Source organism: Python bivittatus, unplaced genomic scaffold (genome assembly GCF_059951505.1).
Source record: "Python bivittatus isolate LINGU-HERP-01145 unplaced genomic scaffold, Pbiv_v1 ctg000480_np1212, whole genome shotgun sequence".
Classification (NCBI taxonomy): Eukaryota; Metazoa; Chordata; class Lepidosauria; order Squamata; family Pythonidae; genus Python; species Python bivittatus.
In genome coordinates, this window is record NW_028277075.1 from 24,605,702 (window position 1) to 24,625,528 (window position 19,827).

The window sequence follows — 19,827 nt, forward strand, 5'->3', positions numbered from 1 at the left end:
TTAGTCTTGGAAGCTTGTTGGGTCAGCCTTGTTGCAAAGCTCATAGTAGCTGGCCATCTTCTTCAATGACTCACTCGGGTGGTAACTGAGACAGTTGTCCTGTTTGTGCCACGTCGCTTCTGCTGGCTTCTGCACTCTACACAATTCTTTCACAATTTCTATAGAAAAGCCTCTTAGTAACACCATTGGATACCAATGCCACCCACAGATTGCTTGCTGCAATCTCTGATGAAGAGCCCTGCTAGACAATAGTACTGCCTGCAGACTATTTGCAGATCTCACACTTGCTGCAAGAAGTTTATAAGCAACATTAGTTTCCAAGAGCATAAATGAGAGGCTCCTCCACCAAAACTGTGAAAAGAGTCATATACAGCAGAGACACCAGCATGAGTAGGATGACTCCTTCTACCACCAGCTGAGCAAGTCCCTCTGTAAAAGCTAAGCTGCCATGAAAAAAAGCCTGGGTGACCCAGTGAAATCTACCACAATTGAGCAAGGAGGAGGAGCAAATATACACATTGGCAGATGACCATTATGGGAAGAACAACTTGTTGAAAGAAAAGAATGGCCACAGGGTCCTGAACCTGAGATCTTGTAATTTGCAGTTTGTTATCTGCTGTTTTATATGGAGAGAGAACCCTTCAAACAGCAAGTGCCACCTCTACGAACTCTAATGATAACCATATAAAAGCCAGCAGATTGTGTTAAATAATAGCTCTCTGCACAGGAGTTTACTTAATAGCTCTCTGCACAGAACAAACATTTAATTAAATGACTATACTTTTCTTCACAATGTGATTATCCTTCCATTAGATACAGGGTCCTCTCTCCAGAGGTGAATGTCTTCCTTCTCAATAGCCACAATCTCACTTCCCAGCTATCCCTTATATACTTAATATTCTGTATTTCTGGTCTCTTACCTCACTTTTTTCTTTAGCCCTTTGCAAGATGCGCTCCTCAATAGTGCCTTTACAAATCAATCGATACACAGTGACTTGTTTCGTCTGACCCAACCTGTGAGCTCGATCCATAGCCTGTTGGTCCACTGTTGGATTCCAGTCACTATCGTAGAAAATGACCTGTCAGGACATTTTTTGAACAAGTTACATATACAAAAATAACTCAATATTACCACTCACTGATAATATAGAGTTGATGCTTATAATTTAGTTCTTTGAAATGAATCACAAGGATCTTATATACTGGCCCATTTTGTGAGTTTTCAGGATGAAACTTTACTGTCTTAAAGTTGTTACATGAGAGATGCAAGTTGCTACCCATCTCTTATTTCTTCTAGTATGGCACATTTGCCACTTCAGAAAAAAATCAAGGCAGATCAGTCATCATTGTTGGTAGAGAACATCTTCTATCCCTTCAAAAACTTGGAGGATGGGAGAAGAGGAGAAGAATATATGGCTGCAATACTTCTGTGGTGATCACTTCCTGGAGAGAAAGATGGCCAGAACAGCACTCTCTCTCTCCACCCTGACTCATGGATTGGAACTGACAGTTGGAATAAACAGAGACAGGGAGTTATTATAGCTGACTCTTAAATATTAAGCATTTTGTCATTACATTGCCTCTTCAGGTTCTGGGAGAAAAAGTTGAAAAGTTGCTCCTTTTCTCATCACAAGCAAAAAATCTCACTTTGCCTTAATGTAACTTGTAATAATGTAACAGATGCTGGGGAAAAATGTGTATTACTGAGAACTGGGTAAACTGAATGCACAAATGTTCTCTACGTGGCAGTTCTTTTCCTATTAAAATTCCCATTTTCAGTATTTGTATAATTTGATACTATAATTCACATAAAAGTATAATAGAAATAATACAGCTATAGTATGAGGTAAATTCCAGCTCTTATCTAGAAAGATCTACGTCTGCAGCATTAATGAATGAGATTTCCTACTTTAATATCAACTGAGTACAAATTTTAAGATTACATTATCAAACCAATTTACTTACTGTATCAGCAGCTGTAAGATTAATGCCTAAACCACCAGCTCTCGTGCTTAACAAGAAAACAAAAATATCATTCCTATAGAAACAGAAAAGAAACAGGTCTTTAATAATCAACTTTATATTACTAGGTAACATACAGTATGAATGAATACAATATTCTTGATCAATTCAATATTAATGCATGCCTTTCATTTTCTATTAATAAAGTGTTCAATTAAAGTTGCAATTTTCATTAGATTTGTATTGAGGTTTAACAATGAGGTCCATAATAACTTCTGGGACTTGATCACATTTATGTTTTGAAAACAACTTCCTCTGTTTTGTCCACTTTCTATAGTCTACAAGGATAGGTAGACTTGATATATCAAAAAGAACTCAAAAAGCAGCATGGGATCTGTTATAACAGTTGTCCCAAATTTCCCTTTGCTAAAAAATATATTTCTGAAGATTTCTTCCTTCAAGCTGCCCTCGTGCTTGTTTCATTCCTTTCTGAAAAGACCTAGAACATTCTTCATCATTATATCTAACATAACACATTGCACAATAACACCGGTAGAGATGAATCTCCGAATTCATGGGCCACAAACAGATTAAGACAATGAAAAATGAAACTTAAGCTAAGTAAAATGTTCCACACAAAGCCCAATCAAAATGAGGTATTTGCATATATTTTCCTCCTGATTTTTTCTACACTATCCACTTTAATTTAGAATGAGTATCACCAATTCACTTTTATTTTTATTGCCAATTGTACAATAGAGGATCTTTCTGGTACCATATTAATTGGAGAAATCAATGTAACATTTCAGGTTCATGCTGTATTTTATACAAATGTACACAAAGGAATGGCACTGGATGAAATGATCATAGGAAACTGGACTTTCCATATTGTGTACAGAAATCATATGGAAAACTTAAAATTTTGGAACTGTTACGTATAAAGAGCTGCTTATATTTTTTCATCCTTGTTAAAGAGCTCAGACATCTTTGTTACATCAGATTGAAAGCACATCCTAGTACAATGAATAATAACTACTGTAGTCTCTTATTAATTGCTCTATAACTTGGGATCCCGTGGTGAAATGTAATTTGGGGGGGGCCTTTAAGGGTTGCAGGGAGCATGGTCAGACTGAAATGTCAGCTCCTGTTTTTCCACATTATTTGTGGTTCTAAGGGGAGATTCAAGACACAAAATACTGTGGATATGCTAAGCCAAAGCAAAACACATTTATTTTCATTGTTATTTCAACAGCAACAAAAAAATGGGGGGGGGATGCACTACCCAAAAGAACTGTCATCAAGTTTTCGTGGCATGCTCATGTGGGGCTCATTTCAAGTTCAAAACAACAATTTCAAATCTTGAAATGCAGCATTTCAAATTCACAGTAGCTCAAAATCAAAATGTTCTGCATGCCACTACTATAGTGATTGTGCAACTACCCTCATTGGATTGCTTTGCGGGCTCTGACTGCATGAATGTTTTTAAAAAGAAAGTTTTATTTCTGTAAATCATGTTTTTCCTAAACATGCCGACATTCCCCTCTTCTTTCTCAGAGGCTCTCAATAGTCACAATATGCATGTTTGCTATTAGAAGGATTGATAATGTAGTAAAAGCGGGGAGCCACAGAAGCCCCTTATATGTAAATGAAATACTACAATAAGCTCTGACCTATTCAGCAAAATGGAAAAGTCTCAACACAAGAACAAGATTTTATGTACAGGGTGGAGGCTTCTTCAGGTAAGCACTTAGCACATTAATACCATATTTAAATAGGGGGAACATACCTGTTCTGAAAGTCAGCTACCATATCTCTTCTTTCTGAGATTTTGGAAGAGCCATCTAGCCGCATGTATGTATGCTTCCTATAAACCATATATTCCTAAACAACAACAAACAAGATCCCCAAATTCATCTTAAATTGTAGTACTTATAGTTGTTCCTAGAGAAGAGTTGCATGAAATATTGTGTCTATGCTAGAAAGTAACGTTTGTTTTAAAAATACACAAAATGAAATGTATATAGAATTATTAAAACACGTTAATTCTAAACTTGTTAAGTTGCCCAGAAAATGCTTAGAAAGCTTGTAATTGTGACTCACTGTTTAATTAGTATTTTTATGTTCATCTTTATTCATTTCTGTGTTTTAAAGTATTTCTGACCTACAGAACCTGTTCGTTATAGTTATATAAACATTTTTGTATATTTTGCATAGAACCATGGTTCATCTAGCTCATCTAGAACTTGAGATCATCTGTATATTTAAAATGAGCAGAACTGTGTATTTTTCAGAGTTCTGTAATTGCCTGGCAGAAATGTAGAACTTGGAAACAGACCAAGATTATATTGCTTCAATTAAAACAATAATGTTTCAGTTTATACAAATAATCTTGAAAGCATGTGAACAATGTCAGGTGAAAAAAAGCAGGAGAGGAACTAAGCAAGACTGAAAACAGACAGCAGCATTTCAAAATCTCTTCCTATTTTGCAAAAACATCAATGATTCAGATTTATTTTATTTGCATGTTACATACAATCTTATGTAAATGTGTGATTTCAAGAAGAGCCAGCCTACATTATTTCTATATATGTTTTAATTCTTCCCTTTCATTCAAAGTATCAAGCAATGGTTGAGTTTCCCCCATCCTATAAAACAATTTCTGGAACTGAAACTAGACTGCCAAGAACAGAATGAGGACAGTAGTTTTTTTATTTTGTATTTTATGTACTTTAAATGAATGATCATAGAAGATGGACATGTTGTATTGATTAAAAAATCCTTCAGTGACAAAACTTATATTAATGGTGTTTAAGGTACATTTTAAGCAATTTATTAAGGACAAGTTTATAAAACACTGATAGTATTTTTTGAGTTATCTACACTGGAACCAGAAACTGAAAATAAAAACAAATTCTTATTTAAAGTCAAAACCACAAGATTGGGCTGAAAATAATACTTCCTTTCTAGAAGTTGATTTGCTCTGAAATTATCCATTTTAATCATTAACTTTGCCTACAAATAAAATAGCTTATAGGAGAATACACAGGATTTCACTGATATTCCAGGCCCAAATCTCTGCTAGTTCAAACTACTTTTTAGTGCTACCATCACCAAGAACCATACCAGGTACTCTTGGTGCACTCTTATCCTAACACTGGAATAAAAATTAGCCATCTTCTTGTAACTGATGTAGGAAAGGTATGCCTACACAAGATTTGGTTTCCTGGAGGACACGAAATACTGGCTAGGTAATTATTTCAGATCTTTGCACATCACTTAGGAAATACAGGTAGTCCTTGACCTATGACCATTCATTCAGCAACCATTTGAAGTTACAACGGCACTGAGTGAAGGGACTTACAACTGATCCTCAGAGTTATGGCTGTCCCAGCACCCCCGTGGTCACTTGATTGTGATCTGGGCACTTAGTAACCCATTCACACTTACGACTGGTTGCCAAGCACCCTGTGATCACATGATTGCCATTTGCAACTTTCCCTGCCAGTTTCCCCAGAAAGTAAACGGGGAAGCCAGCAGGGAAGGTTGCAAGTCACTGGGGTAAGTCTCCCCCACCTGCACACCCTCCTGACCCCTCTGCACTCCCGCTGGCCATTTGTGCACCCCTGTGCACCCTCCCCAACCTGCACAGAACCTCTCGCACACCCTTGCCAACCAGTGCCCCTCGTGCACTACTGCACACCTTCCCAGACCCATGTGGCACCTCTCATGCACCCCCACACACCCTCCCTGACCCATACAACACCTCTCGTGATTCTTCCCACAACCCAGCCCCCGGAGCACCTCTCACATAATCCCTTGCACCCTCCCCGCACTCCCTCCTCCATGCACCCACTCACTCCCCCACCTGGCAGCAGCCACTTACCTGCCTGCCAGTCTGGGACTTGCAGCTTCCTGCTATCTTCCCCACTGACTTTGGTTGTGAGAAGCAGGCAGGAAGTTGCCTCGCCTAATGAACTTGGGATTCGGTTAACAATGGCAATCAGGACTCCAGGGATTGCCATCACTAAACGATGCGGTCACACATTACAACTGCATTGCTTAATGGAAATTCCAGTCCCAATTGTCATCATAAGTCAAGGACTATCTGTATAAGTTTATAAAACTTATGAGGCTACCTGACTATATAAAGACTCTGTGCAGCAGACAACATTAAAAACAGCAAGAACCAGTATAACAAAAAAAAGAATGTGTGTCCAGAACAGAAAAAAACAATCAAATTAACATGTAGAATCAGGTTAGCGGCTCACCACCCACCCTAAACCAAGATCTGGGGAAAAAGCCAGATTTTAAAAGATATTTTAAACAAAGTCAAAGCAGGGCCAGATGGATCTCCAGGGGAATATTGTCACTAAATATGTTAAGCTTCCCCCGAGGAAAGGAGATATACCTTGGAATTTGACTTAAGTGAGCTGAATACATTGGCATGGATTAAAGAGAAGGGATGATGCTAACTAGGGCTTAATGCAGCATCTTAGCTCTTCTGCTAATACAGATATTGAAATCTGGAACAATAAACACTAAGGCTATTGAAATATTTAAAAAAAGACACCTATTCAGGATATTAACAAGAAAACAGTAATTACACTGGTTCAAGAACTTTTGCCAGAAAGCTTTTTGGTTGTACTATTTAAAAAAAAAGGTACAAAAAGGAGATGCTGATAAAATCTTAATGGAATGATTATATTAAAATCACTCGAATATCTTTTCATTAAGCCTACTTGATTAATTGAACCAGTCACTGTGACACCATATTAGTCCTGGGAAATAATAAAATCCATCCTAAGTGGGGGGAGGGGGGGAGACCTGTTTGCTGAGGCAACTAAAACATTGAGTCATCCTCTTATCCACTGGGAATGGAAAAGATTTCAAAATAAAATCCATACACTACCTAAATATTCAACCCACCAACATCAAAGCAATTCATTTAGAACATGATCCACTGGCTCTTTAGTAGAAAGAAAACAGTCAGGACTGAATGTATGAAACATAGTTACTATTAATCCCACTGTAGTAGCTACTAACTCTGTCCTAAAAGTAAGGCAGCTAGGCTCATAAATCACTATTCCTTTCCTTAGTCATGAAGTTTAAGATTCCCACTGTAGAGGTGATATATTTCCTACCTCCAACAAGTCAATCATCCGTGTCATCTGAGAGTAGATAAGGACTCTGTGTCCTTGAGATTTCAGCCTTGTCAATAGAACATCGAGGGCATAAAGCTTTCCACTGTCTGTGATCAAACTCTCTTTGTCTAAAGGAAGAAAGGAAAATAAATAGATGATTTATGTCCTGTTGCATGCAATTCAATTAGGTTTACTAACATAATGTGTTGAATCTGAAGGTAGCCTTCAATCAGCGGAAAATCTTCTATCTAGGAAAGGCTTTATCCTTTTGGCTCTACTTCATCTCCTTCCAGTAAAAATGGCTTCTGCGTAATTTTTGTAATGTAAACATATAGAGTATAATTCAAAGACCTTTTGCTTTCTGTACAATACTTGTAATAGTTAACAAAGAAAATCCATCCACCTTCTGACACAAATTTGTATTATTAAGTAATGACTCAATCTGGCTTCAGTTCATTCAAAGGAAGAACTACTTTAGCTAGGTTTAACCAAACTTGGTTGTGAAATTAGGGGGGAATTTGCACAACACACACCACTAAGAATAATTTAAAAATAGATAGTCAAAAATGCTAAAACCTGGCTTCCAGCAATTGCTTTCCTCTCACAGTGGTCTGCAGGGCACAATGGGGTCAGTGAGGAGCTAGCTAGCTTTCATAGTAAACAGCCAGTGAAGTTGGTGCTTTTTATCGATGCAAAAAGGACTCAGACACTTCCTGCCATTTAATCTAAGACCATTTTTCTTTCAAAGAACAGGAAAAGCTTTAAGATATTCCCACAATGATCGCAATAGGGAACAGTGATTGAGAGAGAAGGGCAGAGTTAACTGCACAGCAGCTGTTTTGCTGCTCACTTGGATATCTGTATCAGTGCAACTTTGCAGCATGAGTTAAAAATCCATACTGAATTGCTCTTTAATTTCTAAACCAAGCATGACCTAACCAATATCTGAATTTAATTATGTGCTATTTCTTTCTTAACAGTTCTTTATAATTCTGAATAAACATCTATAAATTATCTTAACATCCATCAATTTATTCTAGCTTAATATTCCTGCTCTTTGTTTCTCTCTGCAGTTTTAATATTTTCATTTTGTACTACAACTACATTTTGACATACACATCACATATTATGAGAAAGTAAGACTGGAGAATTTTTATTAAAAGTTTCTGTTTTACTCAATGAAACAGAAATAAGATCTCCCAATGTACAATATTTTAAAGTGTTATGCCTTTTGTTAGTAGGAAAAGGTGCTATCAGATGCCTGATTTTTTGCCTCAGTTAAAAAATTACCATCCCAAATGTGCCAGAAATAAAACAAACCGGAAATAATACTATGCACTGTTTTCTTTTTGAGTTTCTTTTTGTTTTTTTAGAAAGCATTTATTCCATTCCTGTTTTCACATCAATGATCATTATTCAAATCCACTTATTCCCAATGCTAAAAGTTCATCTTTATCAGCTAACAGCTATGTATTCATTGGCCAGCACTGATTTAAAAGCTACAAAAGTAATTTGACACTACAAAAAACATAACTGACTTACAATATATTATCAACCCGTCAACCTTTGATTTAGTAACACTGGTGTGTGAACATGCATGAAGAAATAGCTCTTCTCAAGTACATCGTGTACCTGCTCAAGATCATCACTCAGTTTAAGAATCCAGCATTTTCCTCATCAGCAGCTTGTGGCAATGGGAAAAACTGTGATGCCTTAAGTATGAAACAGCCCCCATCTCAGAAGTTCAATTGCCCTCTCCTCTGCCTGCTTTAATGCAGAATAAAGAGACTGTATTGCTTAGCTAGGCATTTTTAGTTTAGAGCATCTGTTGCTGGTGTGCTATTTTATTGCTTCTAGTTTGGAGACTGTATTTTAATGGCTGTTTTTAAACACTTTTATTCCATATACAGCTTTGAGTAGGCTTTGCCATGGAAAGACAGAATACAAATGGCAAAATAAATAAAATGGCATGAAGTGCACTACATACTGCTTTACTATTCATGTGCACATACTGATATATGTGTATCTTAGAAACAAGGTACACCTTTGTCTGTTCTACACATTTATATGCTATAGATGAAGAAAATACTTTATACCAAAATCTTTATTAATCAGAACTTAAAAACAAAAATAGAAATGGCAGGGGCAATTCATCAAGAGCAAAACCAGAAAAACAGGGGAAGCTGGGGCACGTAAGAGTAAAAAGGAAAAAATGGAAGTTATAGTTCCATAATGGTGATGTCGTAAGAGAGTAGTAACCTGTGAAATTGGACATTCAAATCTAATTTGGCTCACTCAATCAGGGAAATACTGCTTGCTTTCTTTGTCTCTGGCTCTGCCATACATTTTGATAGTTTGCTTATCCTTATAAGAAGCCTCCCAAAAAGAAAACATAGTTTATTTCCAAACTCAGTTATAGTTATGGTATAGGCAATAGTTTCTTTCCTTCTTAGCTATAATAGTATACCAAATTACAATACTGCAAACCACCTGGTATCCTGATGAAAGACCAGCCGTTTGGAGGTCTGAGCCCCAATAATCCTCCTGGAGATTCTGGAAACAACTGAGAGCATCGTTTTACCCAGCTAGTTGCTAGTTCAGGGGCTCCATAAAATATACATTGCTTTGCTTCAAGAGTTCCTCCTTCTTTAAGTGCTTTACGCTCATGCTCTGCACTGCGATCATTGCAGTAGAAATCCAATGGAACAGCTGTTACCTGTGAATCAAAAGACTAGAAGTTATTCTAGATATTATGAAAGAATTATCTGAGACTGGCCCAATAATACGTTAGCTTTCTTTACAAATAGAATGCGAAAGCAAAGTAGTTATGAAATAACTGAATGTTCTCTAGATCTTTCAGGATGATTAATTCAAGTGAGATATTCAAGCAAGAGACATTACAAAATGTTAGACTAAGGCTTGATAAGGATTTTTTTTTTATGGAAATGATTTATTTTGATGCTTATGAGACTTCAGCATCCAATTAAATGTACAAAACCTAAGACTACAACCCTTGCTCAAAGGTCTTATAATGTACTAAAAGCCAAAGAACAGAGAAGAGAGTTTGAGAAAAACAATGGAAAGAAAGCGCAACATGTTAAATGGCAAAGTATAGCATAAAAAGAGATGTAATAAAAAGAGAAGAAATTTATTTTGAAGATAAAAGAAGATTGTGATGGGAATACTGAGTAAAATGACATAAGGCCTGAGAGGAAGAAAGGTTTCAAGGGTGACATACATCAATCAGATTGTTCCCGAGGTGTATCTTGTCATTCAACAAAGATTACTTAATGGATTTAGGATCCTGAACTGTTCTATTCAGTTCTCAGTGGGACCACAGTCTTAACATGGTAATTACTGATTTAGTTTACAGAAATGCATCTTACATAATTATGATCTGAACTGAACTAGAAATAGCCAATAAACAGCAAGAAATTGACTTGGCTGCAATGACCTTTCTAAAGCCCAACAATCTCATGAATATGAAGCTTTTATAAATACATATTTTGTGTAACAGCAACACTGTCATTATTATTATTTATTTACTGCCAAATGATTATTCCATAATACAGAATCTTTGGGAAGCACTGATCTATCTCCGGTAATTGTGCCAATACTGTTTCATTCAATCTATATGGCTCCTACCCTGGAAGCCAAAGGCACTGAAAAACTGGCTATTCTTCCAGGCCCCGGGGTAGGGTGGTAGATGAGCCCCTTTATGATTTTTGTGGCATTTCATATGTTTTTTTCAGGACGCATATCATCTCTCTATTTTATTGTTCTGATTTTTTATGTAAAGTGCCTAGAGTCAGCTGGAATTGGTTGTTCTTTAAATCTGTAATAAATAAATATGTTGGAATCCTGATTTATCTTCCTATGCTTACAACTTTCTTCACTGACAACTTCAGTGTAAATTATTTAGCCAAACTAAATCATTGCCAACACAGGAATCTAACTTTATATCAAGCTAGCCATCTTGGACCATCTCCATCATTTTAATCTTTGGCTAACATTCTGCTTCATCCAGATAGTGGCAAACAGCAATCTCTCCAAGTGGCTGAACAGTCTCCAGATAAGGAATATGTTCCAGCAGACAAGATTGCCTTTATTTAAAACACACACACACAGACACACACACACAAAACTCCCTTATCTCTCTTTAACAGGCTAAATAGCAAGTCTGTGATATCATCCTGTACAACATGTAATTGTTCCCAAACACATATATTTTCTAAGCTAACAGCCAAAACAACAACAAGATGGACATAAGATGCAATGACAATGATAAAGAGAACAGTAGAAGTTATAATCAGTACTTATAATCTATATTTATGTACTGGCCAAGCAAACGTAGGGTACATTTCTCATACGAAACTCTGTTATTCACTAACAGCAAAGAAATCTCTACTTTATATGTCAGAACATGGATATAAATGTTTTATATTTCAGAATGCACCATAGCTATTCTATAAATTATTCAAATTTTGTATACAACAAAATAAAGTACTATCATAACCAGAATTAAATGAAGTTATCACATATCATTCAGTTCTTTGGATAAGAAGCAGAACTTCCATACTTAATCTCACTGAAACCTGCTATGAAGAGAGACAGAAGAGGCTAGCATTTGTTGAAAGTTAAAATAAAGAGCCAAAGTTAGATGAGCAAAATTTTTGAGCAGAAGAGAGGGGCACACATATGAAAACAACTGATAAAGTGATCCTGTCTACGACTTACAACCACTGCTGAAATACATTCTACTGACAGAGCATAATTTATATATTTTATTTTTATTCAAAAGATTTGTATGGCCACCCATCTTAAACAACTCTGGGTGGCTCACAACAGCAGTAAAACCAGTAACTATAAAACAAAAGCATAAAACAATAAAACAGTAAAATGATCCAACAAAAACAAAAACCCTGGGCTCCAATTAACTTCATTCAATTTTTTCTATTCTACTTTATCCTATCCCAGTGCCTCAGTAAAAAGCCAGGTTGTGAATGGCCTTCCAAAAGGCTAAAAGGGTGGGGGCCTGCTGAATCACCAGGGAGAAGGTATAACATAGGGTAGGGGCAGTCATGGAAAATGCATGCTTCCAAGGTCCCACTAGGTGGTAAGATTTCAGGGAAGGGATCTGGAGCGTGCCTACCCTATCCTTATCTAGTAATAAGGCAATACTCTTGACCCGCACTGCCAGGACATTCCTATTACAAGGAGAAATACTGGGTAAATGCTCCTTATTTTCCTGAGGAAACATAACACCATATCTACCAATGAGGCAGAGTATATAAACACACTTTCACTGAAATCAAATATAAGCTCCAGATGACTGCTATCCTCTATCAGTAGCTGTCATAAGCAGTCATAGCCATGATGATGCCAAAGTAACATGTATGTCATGACATCATGCTACACTCTCATATTTGCATTGTAACACTGACTGCAAGTATGTAAGGGCAAAGTTTGTATCACTACACTTTGATGCATCCTACACCTCTGGATACCAATGGCAGTTTATAATTAAAATATGTACTAGTTTTCCTATAATGGTGCTAGATGAGTATGGGTCAAGAAGAGATTTCAACCAGACTAGTCTCCCAAACAAGGATGTTCAAAACTTGTCACATATAGAAGAGCTAGTTTCTGGTGACATGTGTCCAGACTAAAACATGTATACTATGTTGTATGTTCAGGACGGGGGGATTCAAGGCAGTCATAGCAGTTAAGAGGAAGTAAGGAAAATATAATGCTGGGAAGACCAAAGAGGTGGTGGGAAGATGGGATATGTCATGCCAAGAACAGTGGCAGCAATGATGGGATATGTCATGCCAAGAACAGTGGCAGCAACATCTAAGGGAAAATAGAGAAAAGCAGGCTCTGGGAAGGTCATATTGATGTCTTCAAGTACAGTATATCCAACTAGTTTGACCACTCTCAATTTTCCCAGAAGCTTCCTTTCCCTACTTCCCCTTAGCTACTACCACCAATGCCTTTCGGTTCCAGCATGGAATAAAGAGAGGTATGGAAAGGTTGCTGGTATGAACAAATGTGAGTTTCCCACAGAGAAGGGGAGAGAAATGCTGAGCCATTATAAAAAAGATATCTGAATCCTGGGAAAGTAAAAAGTATGAGAAAGAAACTCAAAATAACTTTTGTATTAGGTATAAGGTAAAGCTGAGAGGAGCTCTGACAGACTTTCAAAATACTGTGGATACCTTAACCACTTTAAAGTACATTCTTTAAAGACTCCTAGTAACTTCTGTGTTCTGACCTTGTCTATCTTAAAGGGCTGACAACTGGGAATATTAGTGAGTGGGTTGACACATGGGCCATACAGAACAGAACATGGAGGCGACACATTACCACCCTTGCCCTATAATGTTCTGTCTGGATTTTGTCTTGGCCAAAGCCTGGAACAACCCACATGTTCTGGGATTTTGTTCTGCTTAACTGCCATCCACCCAGAATAGTTCAGTAGGGCTTTCAAGATATAATGTGTTTGTTTTGAGCTTGAAACAAAACGCCTTCTCTTTTGTGAATACTTCTACTCCTAAGTAGAAACCCCTTTTTAATACTTTGATCAAATGATACATAAAATCAATGGTCAAATCAGTGATATTTGTATCATGAGACTCAAAAGTAATCTAAGTGGGACATAGGTAAGTTACTGAGGTTTCAATTCTAACTTACAGTATATGGTAACTATAATTACAGAATGCTTATAAATGTCCTTTGGGGGGAAAAAGCAGAGATGGGTATCCCTAATGTGATGGGACCCAGAGGTAGCTTAGATGCAAATAATACATATTTGCACATGAGCCCAGAATCAATGTAGTTCATGATCCTTTAGCCATCTGACTTATAGGCTGAGTCTGAACGAGCTTCCTTTTAGACCTGCAACTTTAGCCCCCCCCAATAGAGAAACTCTTAGGAAGCAGAATTTTATTTTTTCATCAGCAACTAATGTTCAAAGCAGCTAAGAATAACAAAAAAACAAATTTAAAAACATAACTTAAAACAACATAACACAATAAAGTAATAAATAAATAAAACAACTATGGATTCATGATATTAATATGAAAGTTAATTATTACTGTCAAATCCCCAACTCTTTACATATATCATACCACATATCTTGTAGTACCAAAAATAATTTCTTAAAGTATTTTTTCTAATTTTGGAAAAATAAAAAAGACATTTTAGTGTGGCAAACTGTACAGTGAACATATATAACATACTAAGAAGTCAAAGTCTGATGCACTTGTTTTAGTTTCCTGAATTTAAAAGCATAGTTTAATATTATGGTTCACATTTTATCTCAGTTTTCTCATTATGACTGTTTTAAAGCAATTTCTAAAGAAATTATGCATATTATGGAAAGAAGAAATACCTTAAATGGAAGTTTAATGTAGAAAATGCTAAAAAGTAATATTTATTTCTGACTCTGAACCTATTCAGAACTGAAGGAACTGCATAGTATCTGGCGGTGCAATACAATACTGCCATCTACAGCTAAGAAATGAGAACTTCAAAAGGCAAGTTTCACAGATTGCCCTAAGACCACATCATTCCAACTGAACAATGCTACAAAGCTATTCACTATGAAAAAGGAATCAGAGTAACATTTCAACATCACAATTTTTTCAATATACTTGAATTAACAGAGATTAGATTTGAAACAGGACTGTCCAAATGTTCCCTCAAGACATGACATAAAGGTCAATGCATAGGAAGTCCTCATTTAATGACCACTTGTTCAGTGACTGTTCAAAGTTATGATAGCGCTGAATGAATGGTATTTACAAGTGGTCCTCAAAGTTACGGCTGTCCCAGCACCCCTGTGATCATGTGATCACGATCTGGGTGCTTGGCAACCGGTTCACACCTATGATGGCTGCAGTGTCCTGCGATCACATGATCACCACATGCGACCTTCCCTGCCAGCTTCCCACAAGCAAAGTCAATGAGGAAGCTGACAGGGAAGGCTGCAAGTTGCTCCGGTAAGTCGCTCACATCCTTCCCTGCCTGGCAGCAGCCACCCCCCAGCCCAGCTGCACCTCACAGGCCACTCGTGCACCCTCCCCCATCTGGCAGCAGCCACTTATCTGCCTGCCAGCCTGCTAGCAAGCCTCCTGGGACTTGTTTAATGACCTGCAATCCTTGCTTAACAACAGCAATGGGGAGTGCCAGGATTGCCATCATTAAGCAATGCAGTCACGTGACATTGTACTTTACAACTGCATCGCTTAGTGACAGAAATTCCAGTCCCAATTACCATAGTTAAACAAGGACTACCTGTAATCCAATTAACTTACGGTATCATGCTTCAAAATATATTCATTAAATGTTTGAGGACCTGATAAATAATCTCATTAAATTTTAACTGTAAAGGTAGAAGTCAACATTATGGAGGCAGAGGCTGTTCGTGTAATCAGGCAGGCAGGCAGGCAGGCAGGCAGGCAGGCAGGCCGGCCTTTCTTTCTTGATGTAGTCCCCATCCCATCTCATCCATGCCTCCCCTCTAAATGGACCCTTCCTTCCAGAGCAGATTAAGGACTTCAGTTGTATTGGCATAAGGAGCTAACCAGATACAATCTCAAGTGTTTCAGTCATAAAAATTATTTTACAAATTTCTTTAAAACTGTCATGATAAGAAAACAGAGATAAAATGTGAACCAAACAGATAGTCTTCAGATTTTAAACATTATTAAAAACATTGTGATCTGGTGATAGGACAGATGGAATGAACTAATTTCAAAAGCCTTAAAAGAGATGCTGAACCTTATGGAAGTTTGTGTGCACTATTTTCCTACTTTGCAGAAGTTAAAAAATCAAGATACTGAACATCAACTCTCTCTCCTATATATATTTGCAATTCTGCATAAACAAAGCATGATCCTAGCCATAGTCTTTACAAATGCTAACTTCACAATTTGCTGCTGAAAAATGAGCAAATTATAACTGAGCCAAGTAGCTCAACAAAAATATCAAGGGTGTGTGAAATTGTTGTGAAAAGGGTTAACCTTTACAGAATGCCTAGAAAGAAGAGAATATCAATATCAGAATGACTTAGTACAAATGTGTGCTATGAACACCCTTAGAAAAGCATGTAGTGACTTGTATCTGGCCCCTCTAAATGGATATTTAGAGCAGGAAGAGGAGCATAAAACAGCCACCAAAATGATCAAAAGAACAAAGCAGCTGTCTTTTAAAGAACAGTTATAAAATTTATATTCTGAGCTTAAAAAATACTGAACTTACAAGAGGCAATTCCTTACATAAAAATATTCCAAAACAGGTAGAAAGGATTAACAAAGGCTTACCCGTGGGCTCACAACGGTCAGAAAGGACGGCAGCTCTGTGATTTGACAATACTGTTTCCATGAGGTAGCTGACTGCTGATGAATGATGTAATCCGAGTGGCCAATTACTGCTTTACAGTGGCTTGTGAATACAAGGCCCTAAAAATGATAAAATTCAGAAAGGTTTCCAAGATTTAGGACCAACATTTTACAGCAGAAATTCTATTCTAAGAAATGACAAAAATGAGCAATGACCAAATATGTTCATTTGAAGAAGGAACCTCCTGTACTGATATGACATTCTGAGGCCCCTGGCCTGTGTTTTATGTTTCTTGTTTATAACTGATGAAGAGCTCCATGAAATAGAGCAACATTACAGTATAACACTCTAAAAAAGAACCTGTTAGGAAAGACATTAAGATTCTTTGATATAACATGTAGTTCTGATTCTTGCACAGAAATTAAATGCAATACTAAGAGACATATTTTTAGCTTATATGCATTAAAACAGACAGTAGGGAGTTGTGGTTCTTATGCTATTCCATGTGCCTTGGCTCCCATGCCCCATGCTGCTAGGGAGCCTGACACCTAGAGGGTAAATATAAAAACAACAGTAGATGTTGTAAATGGACATACAGTTGCCACCAATTGTCCCCCACTGTGGTTCTATACATCACAGGGAAGATTCTGGTTCCTTTAATCAACATCCTCAGCTGATTTCAACTGGATTGTGAGCTTGCCAGTGGCATTACACACTCACAAAGAAAATATGGGAAAATGCAAAAGAATATTGTTCTTTCATGCCTTTCAATAACAGAATTTATTCCAAGTTACTCTCAAACCACATTGCAAAAGTGATTTTCTTTTTCCTGAAAGCTCATGTTTAAAGCAAATGAAACTGAATTAATTATTTGGAAAATGCTAAAGCTAGGTAAAAAAAACCAGCTAGACTTATTAGTTAGCTAATGAGTAAAATGAAAGAATTTAATACCAATACTTTCTTGAGTATGTTCAGATTTATGCCACTTGTAAATGGTGTGGAAGGGCATTGGGTAAACCATGTAAAGCACTATTGGCTGATTAGATAAAGAGGATCATAAAACAAGATAATAAAACATAGAACATTCTTGTTGCCAGGAAATCCAAATAAACCAGTGTGCTATACCAATGTAAAAATGTTAACTGGGTAAAGCCCAGAGAAAAGGTAAATACTGTTACATAAATGGTAAAGGTAAAAACAGTAACATAGCATTTTTTTCAAGATTTTTCTGATTTTTACTGGAAAAACACAGTATCTTTTTTTCCAGATATGGAAATCAACAAGTACCTATATATAGTTAGTTTATGAATCCATTGTACCAGGGTTTATAAAATAGCTGTCCATTTTACTTAAAAAGTAAAGTTACATATTGGGGGAATAGCCTGCTTTAAAACTCTGGGAATTAATGACTACGCTCTTGGTGGTTCAACTGCAGTTTATACAAGAGAAGTCAGTAGGCTTGGAAGCAAACAAAGCAGATAGTAACTCATAGTTTATTGACCAGGCAGTTACAAATAATAAATCTCATGCCAATTTGTACATACCCATCTCTAACTTAAAAAAAATTACAAGACAAATTGTCTGCAATTAAGCATCCTTCTTCCCATCTAATCTGGTCAGGAAAGGGTTAGGGGAAAAGATGACTGAACAGAAACTGACAATCTGGTTTCACTGCCATTGTTGTTCCACGTGTCAGGTTTCAACCTGATTGATAATCAGATTAAAAGGCTTTTATTCAAAAAGACACTGTCCTGATAAAATGTGCTTATTGCAGATGCTAGCAACGCCCTAAATAATGCAGAAAAATAGCAACTGCAAACTGCATAGCTCAAGCCAGATAAATATACCTGACCCAAGGTTTAAATCTTAAAGCTTTTTCTCTTGCTCATATGTCTTAATTTATGCACTGCTTTTTAACAGACCATTCTGATCTTTGGCCCTTTGATTCTGACCTGCCCTATTCTAGCCTCCACACCGTAGCTAATTGAATTGGACTGTTTTTGTAATATTTTAATTGCAGAATAGATAATATAACAGCAGAAGTATTACTTAGATATACCCAGTTTGTGTAATGAATAAAATGACAAAACTGAACTATCTGCTACAGATTTTTTTCTTTGTGATGCTGAAGTTTCCCAGCGCAGATCAGATTACTTAATTCAGAGATTGTTGGAATGTCTTAAATTTATGAGTAGGGACAATTTTAAGACTATTGGAGGATATTCACTTATTAGCAGGGACTCTTGATGGTTTGTTGAACTAAAGGTATTTGCCCTTGCACAGAAATGAAAATATTACTCACCTGCAGCAAAGTGCAGCTGTGCAAGTTGGGTGGGGAGAGTGGAAAGCTGACATCCAGCACAAAATCTTGGTTCTGCAGACACTGAGACTGATGCTGGTCATCTTTTTCTGGCTCTTTCCAGAATCGAAAGTGATGAAGCCTATAGGCGGCTTTCAGAGACAGGAAAAGAGCTAACCATCTGAAAAAACCAGAGTACACATTCACAGCTCTTGAACAGGAATATAAATATGCAGAAAGATGGGAATTACTTAATAAGCCATTCGTTTTAAAAAAATGAATATGAGAGAACAACTATTTTGGCATAACTTTTAGCCATTCAATCTGTCCTTCTTTAATTCCAATGTCCAGTTCCACACATATGAAATGTTATATGCATCTGTTATAAACAGAAAAGTAATTTTAGGACTAGCAGATAGTGAATGATCAATATTGTTCAGCTAAAATAGAGTTTCAAAGAGGAGAACCAATAGTAAGTCTTTGAAAACAAACGGGCACAGAATAGTTTAGCATTACACAAAAAAAACCTTGAAACATAATTATTTAAACAGAAGCTATACAGACCAGTTCCTTGTATGTGTAAAACTTACTCCTTTTTTGTTAAGATCTACAGGGACATTAGGGCATACACTGGTATAATCTCAATACCTACATTCATACTGTATGCATATTTAATCAGCTTCAAGAATTAATCATTCAAATATGATTTTTTTTTAGGTTCAAGGAAATGAGAGTGCAAGCAGCAACCACCTATTTGTAATAACTAAATATTATTCATTCAATGGGCATTATCCCCAAATATGTTTGCAACAGACTATTTATAAAGTTTTTAAAATTTATTTTTACAACTATTTAAACCAAATGTGCTATTAGTTCAATATTTCTCACCTGGCTAGGTGTCCTTTATGCATGAGGTTTGCCAGTTCTGCTGGAGAAACATCGATAAACCGTAAAAAAGAAAAACAACTCTCTTCCTCGGTACCTATAACATGTAAATAACAAGATTAAAATGAGCTCCTGCAAAGGACTGGTGCCATGTTGACTATATAAAGACTGACAAGTGAAAAACACAATTTGGGC

At 36.7% G+C, this 19,827-nt stretch overlaps 1 protein-coding gene across 3 annotated transcripts in view; it reads right to left on the minus strand.

Annotated features, from left to right (window-relative positions):
- INO80 (INO80 complex ATPase subunit) overlaps positions 1–19,827 on the minus strand; it is a 68,163-nt gene that overhangs the window by 11,495 nt on the left and 36,841 nt on the right. For all 3 annotated transcript variants that reach the window (XM_025168632.2, XM_007431354.4, XM_088145478.1), the window contains 8 exons: positions 19,636–19,729; positions 18,751–18,928; positions 16,430–16,567; positions 9,594–9,819; positions 7,104–7,231; positions 3,749–3,843; positions 1,966–2,038; positions 921–1,079 (listed from right to left, as the gene is read on the minus strand). In XM_025168632.2, the coding sequence (XP_025024400.2) occupies positions 921–1,079; positions 1,966–2,038; positions 3,749–3,843; positions 7,104–7,231; positions 9,594–9,819; positions 16,430–16,567; positions 18,751–18,928; positions 19,636–19,729 (1,091 nt within the window). The remainder of the gene's footprint in view (positions 1–920; positions 1,080–1,965; positions 2,039–3,748; positions 3,844–7,103; positions 7,232–9,593; positions 9,820–16,429; positions 16,568–18,750; positions 18,929–19,635; positions 19,730–19,827) is intronic.